The 21,222-nt window shown below is 36.2% G+C and overlaps 1 protein-coding gene and 1 long non-coding RNA gene across 5 annotated transcripts in view; one reads left to right on the top strand and one right to left on the bottom strand.

Moving 5' to 3' along the window:
• Window positions 1–2,064: 2,064 nt before the first annotated feature.
• LOC143231144 (adipocyte plasma membrane-associated protein-like) overlaps window positions 2,065–21,222 on the bottom strand; it is a 31,660-nt gene continuing 12,502 nt past the window's right edge. For 2 of the 4 annotated variants that reach the window (XM_076465782.1, XM_076465781.1), the window contains exons 4-10: window positions 11,749–11,838; window positions 8,355–8,483; window positions 7,525–7,699; window positions 4,845–4,979; window positions 3,666–3,939; window positions 3,191–3,376; window positions 2,065–2,199 (exon numbers count right to left, since the gene is read on the bottom strand). In XM_076465782.1, coding sequence (XP_076321897.1) covers window positions 2,149–2,199; window positions 3,191–3,376; window positions 3,666–3,939; window positions 4,845–4,979; window positions 7,525–7,699; window positions 8,355–8,483; window positions 11,749–11,838 — 1,040 coding nt within the window. In that variant the 3' untranslated portion in view covers window positions 2,065–2,148. Of the gene's footprint in view, window positions 3,377–3,665; window positions 3,940–4,844; window positions 4,980–7,524; window positions 7,700–8,354; window positions 8,484–11,748; window positions 11,839–21,222 lie in introns of all 4 variants that reach the window. The other 2 variants (XM_076465784.1, XM_076465783.1) reach the window with 2 other exon arrangements.
• The window catches only part of LOC143231145 (uncharacterized), a 43,684-nt gene continuing 32,507 nt past the window's right edge, over window positions 10,046–21,222 (top strand). The window contains exon 1 of the long non-coding RNA XR_013016795.1: window positions 10,046–10,244. This is a non-coding gene — a long non-coding RNA (uncharacterized LOC143231145). The remainder of the gene's footprint in view (window positions 10,245–21,222) is intronic.

Below are 21,222 nucleotides of genomic sequence, written 5' to 3' on the forward strand. Positions count from 1 at the left end.
AGTTGTGGGAAGGAAGCGAATAAGTTACCCTTCAAACGTTGAAGTTCTTGAAGCATAAATGAAACAGCCCTAAAACTTAACATGTGAAACTGAGCCTCCGCCTTACAAAATATATTAAACAGAACTACATAGTTCATACGAGGCCAACGTCGTCCTTTTCTCTTTAAAATCTATTGAAACATTAGCAGAATTACCCAGCGTTACCAGAGTTTTCGAAAAGAAAACGACTTGCCATATCCGGTTTTGCTGTTCCATATTTCCATAACACATACCGTGTGAATTTATGACAAAACACAAAAAATACAAAGACTTTAGTTTTGAAAATAACTTCCGGGCTTTTCTTTAAATAAGTGCTTCCTTATGGACGATGTTTTATTTTTTTACCCCCTTTACTATCAATAATCAATAGGCCCACATTCAAGTTATTGTTCCCCATTCAAGCATCCAACATGGAGTCGTACATGCGAGAAACATGGTGAAACCAGCTCAGGTCTCACTACTTTCCAAGTTTTCGTGGTAGGCCTGCGTTTCGTTCAAGCTTAAATTTCACTTCACTTCTTCTTTATGGGTATGTCGAGAATTTTATACCCAGGAGGGTCAGATCTCAATCCCTAACTTCAATTCTCAGCTACTACTGGGTTGTAATTGCATTGCTTGAGGACCAGAGTAACCCACACGTACTCCGGCCCTTTTCAGAGAAATGTCCGTATATTGTCTAGAATCTTAATATCACTGGAAACTGCAGGTGTTTGAATTCGAAGGGGAGATCGGTTAGTATTAATTGCGTACGTGGGATGAAATAACGTTCTCTCTTGTCGCTCTCGCAGATAATTTTATATCATAGGCTAGGCCTACCGTTTGCTTTTTCAGGCCATTGTAATTGCGCGTACATTTCTTTTGTGTACGAGGTTAAACTTATAATACCTCATTGTCAGTAGGCGTATCTAAATTTGTAACTAAATAGCTCTATCTATTCTAATGCAAACTGAAACTTACTAAACCATGTCAAGTCTGCGTAGGTTCATGACCATGTAAAACGCGTTTACGATAAAATTACTGGTTTGGCTAACACTAACAGATGATAGTAGGCGCATACTTCATCCAAAAATTGCCGTGATGATAGCGTGTCCTGCGCAACGAACGAAGCGTACAAACAAACCAGCAGACAAACTAACACAGATTTGGAAACTTATATACAGATAACACAAACACTGGCAAGCAGGGGCAAACACATCCACCTACATTTAGATTTTACATGCTGGTATACTGAATAAAGTTACCTGCTTCTTGTAAACGTAACTAACGACCTCTAACGAATTCATGAAGTATTTTCTATAATCGAAAGTTTATTTTTAAAATACGTTCGTATTTATTACAAAGAGAAACAAACTGTATGTAACTTATTTAATTGTCACTCTTTATATGCATTATTTTTTTAGTTTATTTATGAATAATAAAACGCTATCCATAAAATAATTACTATTATTACAGATTATCAAATACAATTTTATCAGAGACATTTTTTTTTTAAATTTCGCGCAAAGCTACTCGATGGCTATCTGCGTTAGCCGTCCCTAATTTAGCAGTGTAAGACTAGAGGAAAGGCCAACTCTTGGGCTACTCTTTTACCAACGAATAGTGAAATTGACCGTCACATTATAACGCCCCCACGGCTGGGAGGGCGAGCAGGATTCGAACCCGCGACCAGGTCTAAGTAGTAAGATTAAATATAATATCAATGGCGTATTTCAATATTTTCTGTTGTTCTGGGGCCTTGAAACTATGTGATGGACTCGCATGTATTTTAGTGCCTAAACAGATAATAAAAATGTGTTTAAAAAGCAATAATTGAAGTGTTGAAAATGTACATATTGGGATGAGAAAATATTTAAACACAGAATTTTGTTGTTGTTTTTTCTTGATGTTGCTCTTGAGAAATTTGTATTGAACATCGCTATCATTTTATTTATGGAATAATGTATGTAATTAAACAGAAATGTCACAAATATTAGCCGTTATATAAAACAATCACAATTAAACTGTAACATAATACACCACAGAATATAGTTTTAAAACCTTGGTTTATCAAGCATGTGGAAGTTTATTATACATGACGTATGCATACATACATACATACATATTAGACATTTATCTGCCAACGTGAGGGCCTCCGGTAATGAAAGACAGGTGTGCTGGACTCTGGAATGTTGCGGGATAAAAAAAAAAATTGAAACTCGAAATGGAATAATCAAGAGTATAAAAATATAAAACATCTGTATTCAAGTAAAATTCTTTAAAAAAACACTTTTTCTAGAATATTTTATATAAAACACTAATAAGTAACCGTGCATTCAATCAGAGATGTCGCTAGTTACCGGAAAGATTCGAGTTATAGGCCTCAAGATGCAGCGACTACTCAAATTAATGAAAACATAATTGTGGTATAATACGTACCTGGAGCACGAGCTACGTGTGATGACGTAACTGGTTGCAATACATTAGTTTAATAAATTTTGACCTTGGTTCGCTTTTCCTCGAAAAGTAAATTGTTCACCACGGACTTTCACTGATTGGTTAAAAGGGTAACATCATCTGATATAGCTAATAAATAATTATAATCTATTTATAAAGTGGTTTCACTATAAACTACCAATACACATTAAATATGAATAATAAAAAAGGCCTAAGTTATAATAGACCAACATTATTAGAGCAAAAATTCCTTTTGATTTCAGTTTCATACACACACAATATGTATATATCTGCTATTTCAACAATAACTCGACAGTGGGTTACAACAAGGACTTGTGCGAACTTTTTATACACAGTAAAACTCACATGTGTTGTAAATAAAACTTAACCAAAACTAAGTTTATGAGTTCTAACTAAAACTATATTCTAAAAGACAAACTAAAATTATGTTTGGGATTGACCACTAATTATAACGCCCCCACGGCTGAAAGGGCGAGCAGTTTGGTGCAACGGGGGATTCGAACGCGCGACCCTAAGATCACGAGTCGAACACCTTAACCCACCTGGCTACGCCTGGCATAAATTTAACGGAATACACATCTTTAATATTATAAATCGAAAAGTGTTATTTTAAGTGTTGTTGTATTTTTATTATTACTAAGGGTATTTTATTATACAACGGTTGTAGATATAGCACACTGAGAACTTAAAGCTTTACTCTAGCTATAAAATCATTGAAGTATGATCCGACGTAAAGATGGCCGTTATTTTCGGAAGCCTCAGTGGGAATGGGGATCCTGCCATCTGGGGAATGGAGACTTCGGTTTATGTTCCCTTTCCCATCCACTTCTATCACTAAGCCATGGTGAGAGGCCCAGTGAAACATGTAATGTAAGTGACATAACTGTAATAGAGAACAAATAATAAAAGTTAACAGCTGAGAACACGAAATGGGGTTAGAAAAATTAGCAACACGTGCACATTGAACAATGACTATGAATTACAGGTTAGTTTTTATTTATATTTAAAACAACATTTTAGCTAATTTCTCATACTGACTTTGATTATAAATAACAAACCACAAGTATACGTCGATAAGACTTTTTTATACTAATTTTTATTAGGCTACGGTCAGGTGTTAGTGGTGAATGACAATACTAAATGTTGGCGTCACAAAGAAAACGAACACTTACATTTTCACCAGTTTTTATTAAAAACTCAAGTGGCCAGATACTATGGAGCTGTTCCAGTATAGAACCGAGGAGGTGAGATGTTCTCACCACTAATTTCCTGAGAAAAGGATATTCAGAACTGATATCAACCAATGAGGGGCGCCCTCTACTTCTTACTCCAGTTAATGTTATCCAATAACCTTTACTCGTACTTGGTCGGATATTGTCAGGTTCTCCTGGGAGATTTTCGATAAAGATCTTCAGTTCGCCTTTGAATTCTCCTTTAAGGTAGTACCTTAAACAGGAAATACGAAAAAAACACCTTATATGCCTGTATTAACACACTGTACACTGAATATACTGCGGGTACTTGAACGACAGTGTTTACGAAGACTACACTTCTTGGATGAAAGTTAAAATTACACAGAGTGAACAATAAAAAACTCGCTCAATACAAAACAACAATACCGTACGTTACACAGAGTGAACAATAAAAAACTCGCTCAATACAAAACAACAATACCGTACGTTACACAGAGTGAACAATAAAAAACTCGCTCAATACAAAACAACAATACCGTACGTTACACAGAGTGAACAATAAAAAACTCGCTCAATACAAAACAACAATACCGTACGTTACACAGAGTGAACAATAAAAATCACTTAATACTTAGCATAACAACAACACCATAATACAGGGATACGTATTAGATTTCCTCAAGCCTTTAGGTGAGTATGGCTTAGTTAAATAAAAGGGTTATATTACAGGTAACGCAAATGAGCCTTATAAACAGTAAGCCTATGACAAATAGCAACAATAAAGAAAAATTTATTGAAAAAAATCACTTCTCATTTGTTAGCTAATTCCGATCTATAAATTACTGTATTGTAATATGACAGGTACTCGGGCATTGTTTGTTAATTCTGCTTGTCCTCCAAACAAAATCAGTTTAAAAACTTATCACGCGTTAGAAAATGGGTGAAAATGAAATTGTACAGTGGATTAAGAAAAAAACAACTGAAACCTTTAGTTACTAAATTAACCGTCTGAAAATAGTCTTAACTTAAAGTTTGGTCCAAGCAAAACACAAAACCTGGGAATATGTAACATCAGATCGACAACTAAAATGACTTTTCCAAGTAAGTTTATATAGAACATCAAACGAAATAACAATAAATAATACTTAATTCACCTACTTCATTATCCTAAACTTGCTCCATTCAGAAATCAGTAGATAACTACCATCATGAGACAGCTGTATGCCATTGGGAAAGTACATATTGTCCGCAATTACCGACGCTTGGTTTGTTGTAAGGTTGAAAGCTATTACCCTGAGTGTAAAACGATCGTTAGTAAAAATGTCACGAAATGCATTTTATTAACAAAAATAATTTTAAATTGTCGTTGGTTTATATAAAACTTTTAGAAAGCAAACTTTGTTGTTCGGTTATTTTTTAATTAAGAATACACAGAGGTCGAGTATGTCATATTAAATCGATTTTGAAGCTTCATAAACGTCGTAACGTCCAAGTCCTCGCGTATGGTCCTGCTCTGTCTTTCGATCGTGCATACTGACAATAGTCGGATAGCATAATTTCCACTGCAGTAGGTTCCGTCGTAAAGTTGTCCAATGTTAAAGCCTTTCACTTTCAGTCAAGTGTACGAGGGCGATAGCTTACGGAGGTACGATTAGTGAACCTGTACCCTGTTGGTCTCGTGCCAATGTTGAGACCCTTCGTGATTATATTGTGTGCTGTCGAATGGGACACGTGAATGGCATTTGTGTTCACGAATTCATCTGTTACAAAGTATTGCATACCACAGCTGGCGTGCAACTTGTTAGCCTTTTTTCTTCTTCTTTTTTTTTTTTTAATAGGTAGTTTTGATACCCCAAGATGATTCATATTCTTTGTTTTCCAAGTCCATTAAGTACACGAGAGATTTAAATCTTGGAAGTTCTAAATACCCCATCATGACATATCTTTTATGATCAGAATATATGCATGAGCATCTTGCGTCGTACAAGGCCGTTACTAAACCTTTCCTAAAAGGTGGTCAAACAATTTCGTAATATATGTAATTCATATATTCACCGTTCCACTGCAATTTTATATCGCTTGTTGTCATGTGGTTTGCTGATTTACATGTTCAAAATCAAGTGAATATAGCACACTCAATCTTGTATATTATCCCTGAAATTAAAAGAGCTACCTTATAAAAAATCAAGTAAACAAGGTAAGTTAGGAGGTAGAACAGATGAGTATCTTACCAATTTTGATACAAGTTTTGTTTTGATAGCCCCTCCTGGTGATATATTCGGGGCATAGCATTTCAACCACATAATTATACAAGTAATTCCAATGAGCTGCCCAACCGCAAGGTGCCGCTTCTTTTTAGTTCGAGCCCTCTGGTGGCAATTAAATATTTAAATTATGTTAATAATATATTAAAATCATTATGGCCAACTCTTTCCACCTTTAACCTGATTTATGTTGAAAACTGACAATCATAATACTATTCATATCCCAGTATGAAAAAAGTTTTCGCAAAGCCAAAGCCTTATTTAAAAAATTGTTCTCAAATCTTGGTATACAATTTACGACGGACCCGGCGTGGCCAGGTGGTTAATGCACTCGACTTGTAATCCGAGAATCGCGGGTTCGAATCTGTTACATCAAACAGGCTCGCTCTTTCAGCCGTGGGGATATTATAATGTGATGGTCAATCCCACTGTTCGTTGGTAAAAGAGTAGCCCAGGAGTTGGCGGTGGGTGGTGATGACTAACTGCCTTCCCTCTAGTCTTACACTGCTAAATTAGGGGCGGCTAGCGCAGATAGCCCTCATGTAGCCTTGCGCGGAATTTAAAAACAAAAAACTTACGAGCGACTTAAGGTCGCAGAAAGAAGCTTACATTGGCGTGCACAGTGGCTGAGTGGGCAAAAGCCCCTGCCTTCCTCCTCTTATGTCACAAAAATACTCCCCCCCCCCCTCAGTCATAAAACATTACCTTCAACTATTAAATTACGCGCCTGATTCCACGTCTTGCTTGCTGAGAGTTTGGACACACAAAGTTTCAGATTTAAAATAAATGACACGTAAGGCCCTGTAGGTCTTTACAATAAAAAAATTAGTTGTCATATGCTATTAAGTGTTAATACACAAGAATAAAATGTTTAGTGTTAGATTTTAGAAGTGTTTATAACACTAACTAAATATGAATGAAATATAATTCATTTACTTTTAATGAGTTTCTACCTTACGAGTAAGAGACAGATAGTCCACAGTCCTAATAGTCTCTTCTTATAGTGGAGAGAGAAGAAGTGGGGGGGGGGGATCTTGTCAGCGAAAATGGGTGAGACAAAATGGTATTCCTGTGTATTATTTCTAGGTTTTAACCAATCATAAAAATGTTTTTCTGTTTGGCACGTTCCACCAGAGTGCAACATTAAACGGTTAGGCCATAGAGAAGAAACTCTTTCTTTGGAAACACGACTAGAAAACAAAGCCTAACAAGCTGAGCACTGTGGTTATATGAACCTCAAAGTACTGTGAAGATATGAATTATAAAACGTAAAGTGTGATACTGAAAATGAGTACGTCTACGCGCATGCGCTATTCTTTTTAGGACCTGTTCTCGAAGCAGTTTACCACGTGCTTTCGACAAAGGTTAAAAACTCAGGTTTATTGAAATAAATTATAATACGTAACCTTTATAAAACCTGGCAGTAGGTCCTACAGTTCGATTCAAAGAACTTGGCAAGGCTCTTTCTGACATTCCATTTCTGTTAATTATCTTTAAGACATCTTTAGATGAGTCAACTTAAGACTTAACAATTTTAACAACTCTAGTGATAAACTCTAACTTTAGGTTCTCACCTTCCTGAGTTTTCATGTTCCAGACAGATGAATACGAGATCCCGAAGCGACCACCTGGTGGTAGAATCTGTAAAATAGATAATTCCTCCTTGTTCGTCGATCGCCAAATCATCAGGCATACTGACCGCCTTACCCTCAACAACGGTCAGTATCGGAAGTAATTGTTCCACAGCTCCTGTAAAACAGTCAATCCTTCGGTGACATCTTAATATTATCTATTTATTTTCAAAATATTAAATCAGCAAAAATACACGAGAAATCTAGAATTATTTTTACCGTAAAAACCAGTTTACATAAGACAAAGTTTTACCAGTTAAAAATGATTACTTAATGTAATAGTGGCAGGTTAGTAACAGACAAAATAAACGTCTTGTTGGAAAATCTAGACTTCAATAAAGTAGTTGAAAATAAAAAACTAATTATATAAGTAATTCATCCACGAAAAGCTAAGAAAAAAAAGGTAAAACTGTTGCTTATACTAAACAGTGTTGAGTACAGATATTAATATCTTATCTGTTTATATTTCTATAGTGTTAAAACGGTAAATATCCAAATTTAATGTTTATACTGTCCAAACATTTATGAAACCTAAAATGTTTGAATCTTATGCTTTCAACTTCAATATTATATCAGCTCTTCCAATTTCAACTGTACATTAAAGTGTTAATAATCTAATTGTTTAGAATATGCGCGTGCGCGTGTTATATAACGGAAATAAAGACAGAATCCTGAAAAGAAACTATGTAATAAATAAAAAGAAACAGTTTTAATAATTTTCTATTTGTTAAGTGAGTTAGTATTTAAATGATCACCTATTTTCCGTGTCCTACCTGTGGTAACATCTACTTTCAGTAATCCACAGAAGGCATCTGCTACATAAAGGTTTCCCTTGCTGTCAAATTTTAGGCCTAAGGGTCTTCCTCTGGAGTTCCAGGTCTTTTTATTTCTGTCTCTTGCAGCTAAATGGCAAACAAAAGAATGGATACAATACTTATATATAAATGGACGGATATAATACTTAAATAAAAGGACGGATATAATATTTACACAAACGGTTTGGTTTGAATTTCGCGCAAAGCTACACGAGGGCTATCTGCGCTAGCCGTCCCTAACTTTGCAACGTAAGACCAACAAACACCACCCACCGCCAACTCTTGGGCTATTTTTTTAACCAACAAATAGTAGGATTGACCGTAACATTATAATGTCCCCATGACTGAAAGCTATCTCTCCATGCATCAACATATGACTTGTTGATCCTGCGTCTATTTAACACTGCTCTTTGTTTATCTAATATTTAATGTTATAATACTACGAGTTTGAGCTAAAATTCAAGTTTTTTTTCCCATCATCTTGTACGTTAGTTAGTTTTTACACATTAGGCTAAAGCTGATGTTCCTAGTTTATTATTATTTCTTATATAAATTTTATGGTGTTCAATCCGCATCTTAAATTTATTTGTTTGATATTCAATCTTGTAAATACAAGTTTTTCTTTTAATTCTATTTTTATCTCTAATCTTTCCGATCGTGTATCTTATTGGTTTAAAAAGATAGAATAAAAATTCCGATATTCCTGTTACAATACTTTATAATTAACTGACTCGTTAAATCTGGAACGTAAGTTTATTTTTGGTGTTTTTTTCATAAATAGATCTTAAATGTGGTATTTTTAACCATTGTTAAACTACGTAATGGCCTCATCTATTTTGTTTAGTTCAAATCCTCTATCAATAACTACAAATTAAATTAATAATAATTCGATACATCTTTCTGTGTTTAACACATTTTTAAAAGACCTGTAAACGTGTAAAATTCAGATATTTTTGTTTTTATACGACAGGATTCTTTGCAAGAACTAACCAACATACAATATCATGGGAAAATAAAAACTAATTGTAAATCAATCTCGTAATAATATAGTATTAAATACTAGAACAAAACAATAGAATAAATGAAATATACAAGAAAGAAGTGATAAATAGAGACGAAGGACCAGTAAATCAGTATGTTGATACATGGCGAGATATAGACCAAGGAAACAGACTAGTAACAGTGAAGCAATGTGAAGTGGATTATTCTCAGATAAAAGTTTCAGTAAGAACAGGTAACTTGACATTGTGGTTAGTTTATCCCGGTCTGTTGATACAATAAATATATTCAGAAAACTGTGATGAAAACTTGTACAAAAAAGGGAAAAAAGATTTAATTACAATTTTAAAAATATTATTTTATTATTTAAATCCTTCCTCAGATATAGGTTTGAGTCTCTCCGACAGATCGTATTAGAATACAAGGGTGAAATCGACCCTTTCTGATAGAGGTTATTAAAATACAGTGGTAAAGTCGACCAGTTCTGACATAACATAAAAAAACAGGCGTGAAGTCAACAAACAGCTGCTTTCGAAACGTTCTCTATATTTTTCGTTGTTTGTATGATGGTTTACTGATAAGATAACTATTAGTTGTTCAGTTTCTTGTGAACGGAAGCCTAAAACATGTACAGAAAGGCTAATGAATACAGATGTGAATAACGTCGTTTCAGGCGTGTTCGTGGTGCTAACATCACCAGTTGTGGTGAAGTATATAGCTAACAAACCGTGGGCCTAACTTCAGCGATTCAACTAACTGGCAGTTACTTTGATGAAAATTAATTATCTAGAAGAATAATTAAACACCACGAGGTTCTCGAAGACTGAATTCGTCCTCCTCGAAGATAAGGTAGGGGTATAGTCGTGGTTGTGAATTCATATCTCATGTGGTTTGACTTGTTTATGTAACTACTAAGCGAACAACCTTGGATATGTGGTCTTAGAAGTTTCTAGTTGCTGTTCTAGGAATAGCTCTAAGCTTCGAGTCAGGTAATAACGCGAAAGTGCTCATATTCTATGATATGACGTCATGGGAGGCGGGGCGAAAGAGGAAATAAATAATTAGACTGAATGATAGATTATGGCACTCACAAAACAACAACCAAGCAGTGGATTCGTTACTGGGAAACGAAAGTTTAATAATGAAGATGAAAACGATTGAACGTTTCGGAATAACTTATTCCATCTTGAGCAAAACGATTTTCAGGTTTCGCTGACGGTGAAGTAAGTCATCCCGAAATGTTTGGTCAATGAATGGTCTTCACCTATGTTGACCTTTTTCGCCATTGATGAAAACGAAACAAAGCATTTTAATTGATCAAAAAGTTATTGTAAGATTTATTATTTGAATATTTAGTTTTTTTTATTCCATAAATAATGGGAGAGATTTCAAAGAATCGGTGGCCTTCAATATGAATATTACTGGCCAGGTGCGTGCGGGTCCGTTATCTGTGCACAAAACCACGGCAACTTCTGAATTCGCTACCATTCGCTTCAAAAGTTCTGAAACTAAGATCATTGAACAAAGTGTAAATATTCAATGTAGTGAATATTTTGTTCGGTTGTTACATAGCAAAAGATGAGGGCCTGTCACTTTGGTCGGTAAGGCACTCGATTCGCAATCTACTGGTTGCGGGTTTCAGTCGCAGCACATAACATACTTGCCCATTTCAAGATTGGTGTTATAATGTCACGGTCAATCCTATCGTTAATTAACTAAAGATTAGCCCAAAAGTTGATGATGGGTGGTATTGATTAGTACTGCTTTCCCTCTAGTCTATCTGTCGCTTTAAAATTAGAAATAACGCTCGAGTGTTTATGGATGAAATTGAAAAAAATAAACCAGCAAAAGATGTGGAAATGCCTTTCATTTTACTTGCGTTTCATTTTGTGTACTTTCGGAATTTTCACACAGAGCTAAACAAATGACTTTCAGCACATATCAGTCCCTAACTTTGAACTAGACTATACTAAAAGGTTGAAAGAAGAGCGGAGCTCGTGAGAGGTATTTCGTTTTAAATTTATCTGACCCCAAAAAAAAAAAAAAAAAGAGAGAGAGAAAGATTACAATTTAGAAAGAAAATCAACTTTAAAAAAATGGATAAGAATTGGAAGATAAAATAAAATTAGACAACAACAATAGTATCAATATTAATTTGAAGCAAGAAAACAGATGGGTGGAACAAGAAGGTAGCAAGTGAATTAGATTGGACTCTAGTAATGCATCCAAATTACGTCAACCACCAAGCCGCACCCAACTCCTGACTTTTAAATTATCCATGCTTTGCGAGGTTTATTTTTTCATGCTCGAATAAAAACAACCGATAAAAATATTCAAGTTTAAATAAACTTACCACAGTTTTTGCCAGTCCAAGTAACAAATCTAACGCTGTTCTCGTGAATTTCGAGGATTTGGCCATCAGATGTCCCAGTATAAGCTTTACCTAGAGATTGGAGTAATAAAAACGCACTTACAAATGTTGTACAATTTTAGTCAACGGGAGAACTTATATCAAAACCTACTTACTTATGCATGAAACTAAGTACATTTATAACAGAACGCTTTCGAAAATCTGCCCATGAAATTGTTTTTTTTTTATTCTACTAATATAGAAATGACAGATTTGTTTGTTCGTTTTTGAATTTCGCGCAAAGTTACATGAGGGCTATCTGAGCAAGCCGTCCCTAATTTAGCACTGTAAGACTAGAGGGAAGGCAGCTAGTTATCACCACCCACCGCCAACTCTTGGGCTACTCTTACCAACGAATAGTGGGATTGATCGAAGCATTATAACGCCCCCCACGGCTGAAAGGGCGAGCATGTTTGGTACGACTGGGATTCGAACCCGCGACCCTCAGATTACGAGTAGAACGCCTTAACACACCTGGCCATGCCGGGCCGTGACAGATTAACATAAACATTCGAATAAAACCAAAAGAGACCAACACATACGGAAACATTTACTAAAAACGAAACAATAACAAAAATATCCAGTGGCACAACGGCACGTCTGAGGACTTAGTGCGCTAGAAACAGGGTTTCGATACTCGTGGTGAACAGAGCACAAATAACCTGTTGTGTCACCCCATACTTGAGTGTTCGCGTTTTCTGACGGCAAAGCCACATCGGGCTATCTGCTGAGTCCAAGCTCCATATTTAACTTCAAAGCAAGAGAATTAATGAAGACATTCTAATTAAACCCGAACGACAAATATTTCCCGAGACGTCAAGTCATGCTTTGAAGTGTCACATTTCACGATACTAGTAGGAGTACTGTTTTTCTTACAAAAAAAAAAAAAAACGTGAACTGTACGTTAAGTAAGTTTTCCAAAATGCCAACTGTCTGAGGTGGGTTTGGATTTACCGTAGGTCAGGTTGAAGCAGTCAACTTCGCAATTGCGCCTAGGTACATTCCAACCTTAGAAACTAAAATATGTTTCGAAGACCTAGCCAGGAGGCTTGTGATACTTTCCACAGAAAACAAAAACAGCCAACAGAAAGAAGACAACATCGATAATTTTACTAACATCCAACAACCAAACTTCCTAGAAAAAAATTTACAGATTTATATTTTCCAGAAACACCAAAGAACAACATCTTAAACCATTTTTTTTCCAAAGAATTTTCTCACAAAACCATCAACATAATTTCACGCTAACTTGTGTCAGGCTAACGGATCTACTGACAAGTCACGGCTGAATATCTTTGACAGAAATGCAATAAAGTCTTAAGCTTAAGAAAATAATCTGCATTGTTTTTTCTCTTCTCTTACAGCCAGGTTTTATCAGACTTATAAACAGAAATAAGACCCGGATTTGCTTTTATAAGATGGATTAAAAACAGCATTTTTCGTAGCATATTTTATTTTGTTTACTTCAACGTTTACTTGCGACATTCAACAGCAAGAAAAACATCAAAACTTGAATGGCATAGTTTGTTGTTCTTTTTTTCCCTTCATTTGTAGTCAATAGTTTAACCTGTTCAGTGCCGTAGACTAGATAACTCGTCCAAGCCGATCGGTAACAGTGCTACAGACGAGTTAATTCGTTCTCAATAATACCCAACTTCAGCGCTAGATGTCAGCACCATATATGCATTTGACCTACTTACAAATTGTTTCACTTTCGATCCAAAATGGCGTCACGAAAAAGTTACAAAATGAAGAAGCATTAGAGTTGTATTTTTAACTTGGTTCGGAGTTGCCGTAGCAGCTGAAATACTTGGCAGTCAACAGGTTAAAGTTAATACATGAATATACCATCCTAAAGAACACAAAGAAAATGGCACAAGATCGAACAACGTGGGAAACTTTCTAACAAAACATGTAACAATAACGATTTAAGTTGGCCTTATTAATCTATAAAGAATATTTAAAATGTTGTTTAACAATAAGGACAATATTGAAAACTACAAACATAATGTTACTTGCCTGTTAATAACGTGCTAGACAGAGCGATCCAGAGAAATAAACATTCAGAAGTTAGAAAGTGGGGAAATTGACCCAACTTTTCACTCTATCTCGTGGAAATCAAACATCAGTTTTATTGAGAAAAATAAAAACTGCAACATTGCAGAAGTCCTTGAAAAACTAGAGAGCCTGAAAACTTAAGAAGTTTAAAAGCGAACCTTGACAAAGTTCTAAATGACAAAACCAAATATCGTGTCTCACCCCACTTGCCTCAAAGTGAATGTCAAAGTTCCCAACAAGTTCTTTCATTAAAAACACATTTAAACAGTGTTTGAATATTATAATAAAGCCACATCGGGCTATCTGCAAAGTTCACCGAGGGAAATCGAATCCCTGATTTTAGCGTTGTAAATCCGTAGACTTACTGTTGTATCAGCGGGGGACATTTAAAAGCCAGTTCAATCCGTACCTCATGGTTCTATTTAAACCATGGCTATAATAAACGAAGGACGTTTAAAACGGTCAAAGTATTTTACTCTCTCCCCCCCCCCGTTCTGAATGAAGTGAACGTTTGGTATCTATCCAAACATCACATACAAGATACGATAAATCAATCCCTCTAATACCTTCTATGTTAACTATAATAACGTAACTTGGAATACGAAAACAACCATCTGGCTCTATTGGTAAAAACTGATTCGCTTCTATCTACTGTCATGGCCATATAGTGCCTATCAGAGTACCAACACTAAATGTCCGATTTATATCACGGTAATCTTCATATGTAGTCTACGTAAAGTTAGTTCACCTAAATTAATAGTAAGAAAGGGTATAATAAAGGGGCGTGTGTAATGCATGATCAAGTGAAATGCTGCATTACTAATTCACGCGCATGCGCAATTGTAAAGTGGTCGTCAATTCTGAGCAAACCATAGTTCGTATATGAAATAAGGGCTGTAATTTGAGAGTCGCGGATTCGAATCCCCGTTACAACAAACTGTGCTCGCCCTTTCAGCCGTGGGGGTGTTATTATGTAAAAATCAATCCCACTGTTTGTTAATAAAAAAGAGTAGCCCAAGAATTAGAGATGGACGGTGACGACTAGCTGCCTTCCCTCTAGTCTCACACTACTAAAGCAGGGACGGCCAGCGCAGTTAGCCCTCGTGTAGTTTTGCGAGAAATTCAAAAAACAAACAAATCGTATGGAATTAATTATTAGGTAACGAGCGATTAAGACAAGATAGAATAATAATAATATGGCCGACTAGAGTTCAAATATGAAACTGATCATCTAACAAAGTTAGCTCGTGAACTTTAATTTCCAAGATCGTTCAAGAAACTCCTATAAGACACAGAAAAGTCCAAGTTGTTTGGAGGCAGCTTGAAATGGTGGTGAAAGAAACTTTGTAACAAATGAGCATCATTGGATACAAGTAGCTTACATAGTCGCAGTAGAGGTTACAGTATAAAATAAAAAGTTCACATGATCGGATGTTGCTTAAATAGTGGTTTCTCGTCATCCAATCAAGTTTTTATTGATACTGAAGTCTGGTACTCAGCATCTGGTACTATATAACACTATGTAACAGAAATTTTGTTCCTGTTTACTACTAGTTATTTCTTAATTGCTTATGTTGTAAAAGTACAGAAAATGGCCATTATTCCCTTCAAACTTTGCTTTTGTGACCTGGATAATGAAATTTAGAAATTAACCTCTTTTCTATGTAAAAACGGGTAAATTTGTACATTTTCATTTACATATGGTCTGAATAAAACATATGAATCAAGATTTACATGTATTTATACCAAAGTTACACAAAAATGTTTAGAAGTGAGTAGTTTCTCGAGATTTGTGACTATAATGTAAATCACTTTCACGTATCAGTCCCCAAATGTAGTCTCCCATCATGTTTTCGTCGTACGCTCCCAGGTCACATAAGCAAATTTTGAAGAGAAAAATTAGTCTTTTCTATTTACTTTAGGTATAAGCAATTGGGAAATAACACTTTCTGTCCAGGAAAAAGTAAACATTTTATTATATAGTGTTATTTACCGAAGCTTGTCTCTCGATGTTTGCAAGGTATTTTCCTCTATTTTGGTAGAAAAAGCCAAAAGTCTACAATGTATTGTTAATTTGCATCAAAATTACCGTTTTACTCGGCTACATGCAAGGAAACTCGTTACAATGACCCCTCGTGACGACTACGGCATCTCGTTTCACAGTTCTTTTGTGGCCATATTTAAAGAATTTGAGAGTAGTGTCACGACGAACGTTAACAAAAAAGTTCAAACTGGTTTGTAACAACTGAAAGTCCCATACTGAGACTCATGTACGTATTATCAACAAGTTACTCTGGATAAAAGTCAGTTAAATGTTAAAATCTTGATTTTCAATAGTATCTTACCCAAAGCCGATTCCCAGTATGCGTCAACGCTGATTGGTGTTAAACTTTTTTAACCGAGATTCCACTAAACGATCATTTTTATACGCGAAAAGCAGTTGGTTATATCATAGAAAAATGAAAAACATTACCTACGACATAATACGAGTTTCCGTTTAATGTAACAAAATTTCGGAAAAAATGCAATATGTTTGTTAGTTGGTAAGAACAGTCTCACCTAAACGAAATTCAATCCTAGGAATTCATATCTTAAAGAACAATACACTCGTAACAGCTTTAAGAAATAAACTGGATAAAGTAACTTTAACACATTGTTTGTCTGTATTCTTAAAATAAAATCACCTGACTAGAAGAACTGTTGGAAACATTCAAGGTCAGATCTATAACCTACTTAAGATGACATGATGTTCCAAGTTATCGAGGTTACCTGTGGCGTCAGGGGTGCCATTCTGAGACTACCTTTTTGGCAAATTTCAGAATGGCACACTGAGGTGTTTGTCTTATTTTTTAAATCATAAACAATTATGTAGGCCTATATATTTAATATATAACTTAAAGTTATTAGGTCCAGCAAAGTAGGCCTACAGTCCTGTCATCAACATATAAATCATAGAGTTACTCAGGAGAGTACAAAATACATGTATAGCGTCTATAATCTGTATTCACATATAATGGACAGTGTATGTTAAGATTCCCTGAATTTCAAGAATTAACTTCACAAATAAAGAGTGGGTAGCACCGTAGCAGGCTGGCAGCACCGTGGCACTAACCTAATGCCATTGGCGCCATCTATAGTGAATGATTCACTATAGATGGCGCCAATGGTACTGTGAATGTGACGTAAACAAACAGAAGTTGCGATAAACAATCATTCACTATGTCAAGTCTGAAAAAGCAAAAGACATTGCAAGGGTTCTTTAAACCTATTCATGAGGCTGAACCTGGTCAATCTGCTGCAGCCAATCAGGTTGACTCAAAATTGTCAACTGAATTGCCAGAGTCATCACCGTGGCCTTCTACCAGTCCTGCCACTACCATCTCAGGTCCAGTCTGGGACATTGGAATTACATTTCTGATGATGTCAGCATTGGTAAACAGGTAAGTCGACTCCTCATTATATTAATTTTGTATTAAACTTCATGCAAACACTGATGAGTTTTAGACTGAATATTCATTGCTGCTAGTGATCGTAGGCCTACAGCCACAGGATGTTAGGCCCGATCTGTGAAGTACAGCTCTAAGCCTTTCTCTTCAAGGTTATTGTACTCTCATAACAAACTTTCCTATGTGCAAAATAACTTAATTAGAACTATATCTTTCTGTCTCTTTTAAATAGACGCTGAAACCAAAAAATGCCTCCTTGAGAATGCCTGGAAGCCAGGGAGATATGCTTTCCCCCAGTGTGGTCCAAGAAAGCTGCGTTTTCAGCATCGTTGGCTTTCATCGTTCGTTCAGTGGAGATGACTACTCTATAGTCAACATGCAAATGGTGCTTTCTGCAAGTACTGCTGTCTTTTTGCTCCTGATGGTACTGGTGTTGGAAGCCAGAAATTGGGACAACTAGTGAAATTTCCATACACAAACTGGAAGAAGGCTGTTGAAGACTTCAAGGCACATGAATTGAAACAGTACCACCAAGACAGCAAAGAAAAAAGCTAACAATTTTCTACAGGTCGTAAACACAAGTTCATCTATGCACTTGCAGCTTGATGCAACTTACAAGCAAGAACCGGCAATATTTAATGCCTCTTATTGATACTGTATAGCTGTGTGAGAGACAGGGTTTAGCTTTGAGAGGAAAATATGATTCTGGTCCAATGTTTGTTGGTGAAACTAATCAATAATGATGGGAATTTTCGGGCAATTTTTCGTTACAGAGCAAAGGGTGATATCAAGCTTTCAGCGACCCTTAAGAGTACAAAGAGAAATGCTATGTATCTGAGTCCTCAAATTCAAAATGAAATCATCAATGCCTGTAATACTCATGTTCTTGATGCTTTGGTCAACAGGGTTAATGCTGCAAAGTGTTTCTCAATATTAGCTGATGAAACAACAGATATTTCAGGCATTGAACAGTTTTCGCTGTGTGTTAAATATTTGCATGCCAATGACAACTCTGTTGCAATGAGAGAAGATTTTTTGCAATTTATACCTGTTTATGATGTGACAGGCAGAAACTTGGCTGATGTTATCATAAGCAATCTGACAAAAATATGGTATTGACATGGCTTACCTGCGAGGAGAAGGATACGACGGTGCTGCCTCTATGAGTGGGAAATTCAATGGTGTCCAGAGACACATAACTGATAAATTCCCACTTGCATACAATGTACACTGCAGTGCCCATTCCCTAAACTTGGCAATTTCTGATGCTTGTAAAGAAGTTTCTGTGCGAAATTGCATGGGAGTAATTTCTAGCATTGAAAACTTTCTAAATACAACCAAACGAAAGCACGTTTTGGCTCTTTCGGTGGAGAATAAAGCAACTGAATCGAAAAAAATGTTTGAAAGGTCTCTGCCCCACCCGGTGGGTTGAGAGGCATGACTCAGTCACTGTCTTTCTAGAATTAATCCATGCAGTTACAGATGCCCTTGAGACCATATCAGGTTGGCAAGACAGAGATTCTGCCATGCAAGCCAATCAATTGTTGTGTTCTATAACACAGCCAGAATTCATCATCACTCTACTTACCATTGCTAAATTGTTTTCCTTTAGTTTACCTCTGTGCAACTTACCGCAGCAACAGAACACTGATTTAGGTGCTGCGATGCATCACGCAGAAATAGTGGTAGATTTAATCAACTCAGAAATAATACTGTGAATGAATTTAACAACATTTTCTGTGAGGCTCAAACTCTGTGTAGTGAACTTCAAATTGACATCATAATGCCAAGGCAGGCTAAAAGACAGATGTACCGTGTTAACCCACAAACCACTAGCCCTGAGGAATACTTTCGTATTGTTGTATTTGTATCATTTGTTGATCACTTTCTTTCACAAATATGTGACCGTCTGTCCAGTCACAAAACTCTCCTTACAAACTTCATGTGTCTACTACCATCAGGATCTACCACAGAACGGTCAGAACCTACAGCACAACAATGTGACCAAATTAAAGAGTTGGTCAATATATACAAGGCTGATATTGACAGCACTTCACTAGCTACAGTAGGTGAACTTAGGGTTTGGTACAAATCACTTGCAAAAAACAGACCAAAAAAAATGTCAAAGATGCATATGCAATGTGCAATACAGAAATGTTTCCAGTCATGTCTCGTCTGTTGAAAGTATATGCTACACTGCTTGTGTCAACGAGCTCAGTGGAGCGTTCGTTTTCAACTCTCAGAAGACTCAAAACGTATTTGAGAAATATCACCACTGAAGATTGATTAAATGAACAGGCCTCATTATACATTCACCGTGATATTAAAGTTGAACCAAACTGTGTTGTAGATGTCCTGGCAAGAACGAACTGGCGTTTGAGCCTTTCATAGATATTCGATTGTATTTCTCTAGTTCTGAAAAAACTTGCTGTATTAAAAGTGTTCAATCAGAAATTTGTATTTGACCATTTGTTGTGTGTGAAATTATCTGTCATGCAATCACGGATCCTTATGAAACTTCATAGGTGGCAACTGAACTTGTCTAAAAAGTTAGGGTCCATGGGTGTTATCCCCCAAACCCCCTCTTGGCTACGCCCCTGTGGGGCGTTATGAGATATAACAGCCAGCAGGTGGTACTACGTCCTCAACAGGGGAACCTTCAGAAAGATAAAAACTTAGAGCAAGAAGAAAGGTTTAGATACGAATTTAGAACAAGGAAAAAAGATGATTATTTATTATAAAAACTTGCCAATGTCTCATTTCATTTCAGACCCCCTGGTGTAACAAGTGGGATACTAAAGAAACTATTATAATGCTCCAGAAAACATCATGTAGCAACAAACTACAATCATCTCAGAAAGAACCAACTTTACTCTCGCTTACAAGTTACCTGCACGGAATTTTAGGCTTAATTCGCATACACTTTCATTCATGTTAGTACTAACTGAGGCTATCAGCAGGCCACACAGATGTTAGAGCTCACCAGCCCCGTCAGTGAACTACTTTAAAACTCCAGTACTCTCAGCAGGGCACTTCGTGAGACGCCATAGCGTAGGCTGCTATTGTAACTGGACAAACAACTTTCCCATGAAACTTAGGTTTTAGTTTAAAATACTGTGCAGTTTTACAGACACTCTTAACTACTTTGTTCGACGCTTTTGTTCTACACGTTAGCTTTCTTCAATGTATGCAGAATAAACAAGGGTTGTGGCGTAACAAATCTTACTGGTTTTACGAGTCCCATTAATGTTTCCTTAAGTTACTTGTTCAGCCAAGACTTGACGTTTACCACACCATCTCTGAAGGTCACTAGGAAATACTAATTCTGAATAAATTATTTGGTAATAGATGCCACGGGAAGAAACGAGAAATAAATTATCGCTAGGTGACATCTCGTGAGGAAAGTTTGTTTCTTTGACTCTCTTGTTTCCGTTCTCTCTCTCTCTCTCGCAACAGAACTTTGCAGAGTCGATGTCATAAGAAGCGAGAACCACCATAGCTCAGCGGTAAAACTACGGGCTCATAATTGGTTTCGATACGCATGGTAAATGGATGCAGCATTGTCTACATTTGTGGCAACAAAGAAGCAAAAACTGAAGAATGATTTTCGTAGAGTACGGTCGATCAAGGAAGTGGAAAGTTTGCACTTTCAAATTTCGTAAAATAAGGCTGGTTTGATTTAAATTTATGACGTTTTCTAATTAGAGCATGAATTTAGGCATTTACTTTGAAAGAGAACTAAACTCGATTGATCTACAGTACATATATCAAGTCCGCCGTATTTTTTGCTTAAAGGATGTTGCAAGGCACTTGAACATTGGCAGGACAAAAAGAGTTACAAAGCATACACGTATGATAACACTGCATAACAATTTTTTTGAAAAGTTTTGCTTCCTGAAAAGTTTTTGCTGAT

This window comes from Tachypleus tridentatus, chromosome 10 (assembly GCF_004210375.1).
Source record: "Tachypleus tridentatus isolate NWPU-2018 chromosome 10, ASM421037v1, whole genome shotgun sequence".
NCBI lineage: Eukaryota > Metazoa > Arthropoda > Merostomata > Xiphosura > Limulidae > Tachypleus > Tachypleus tridentatus.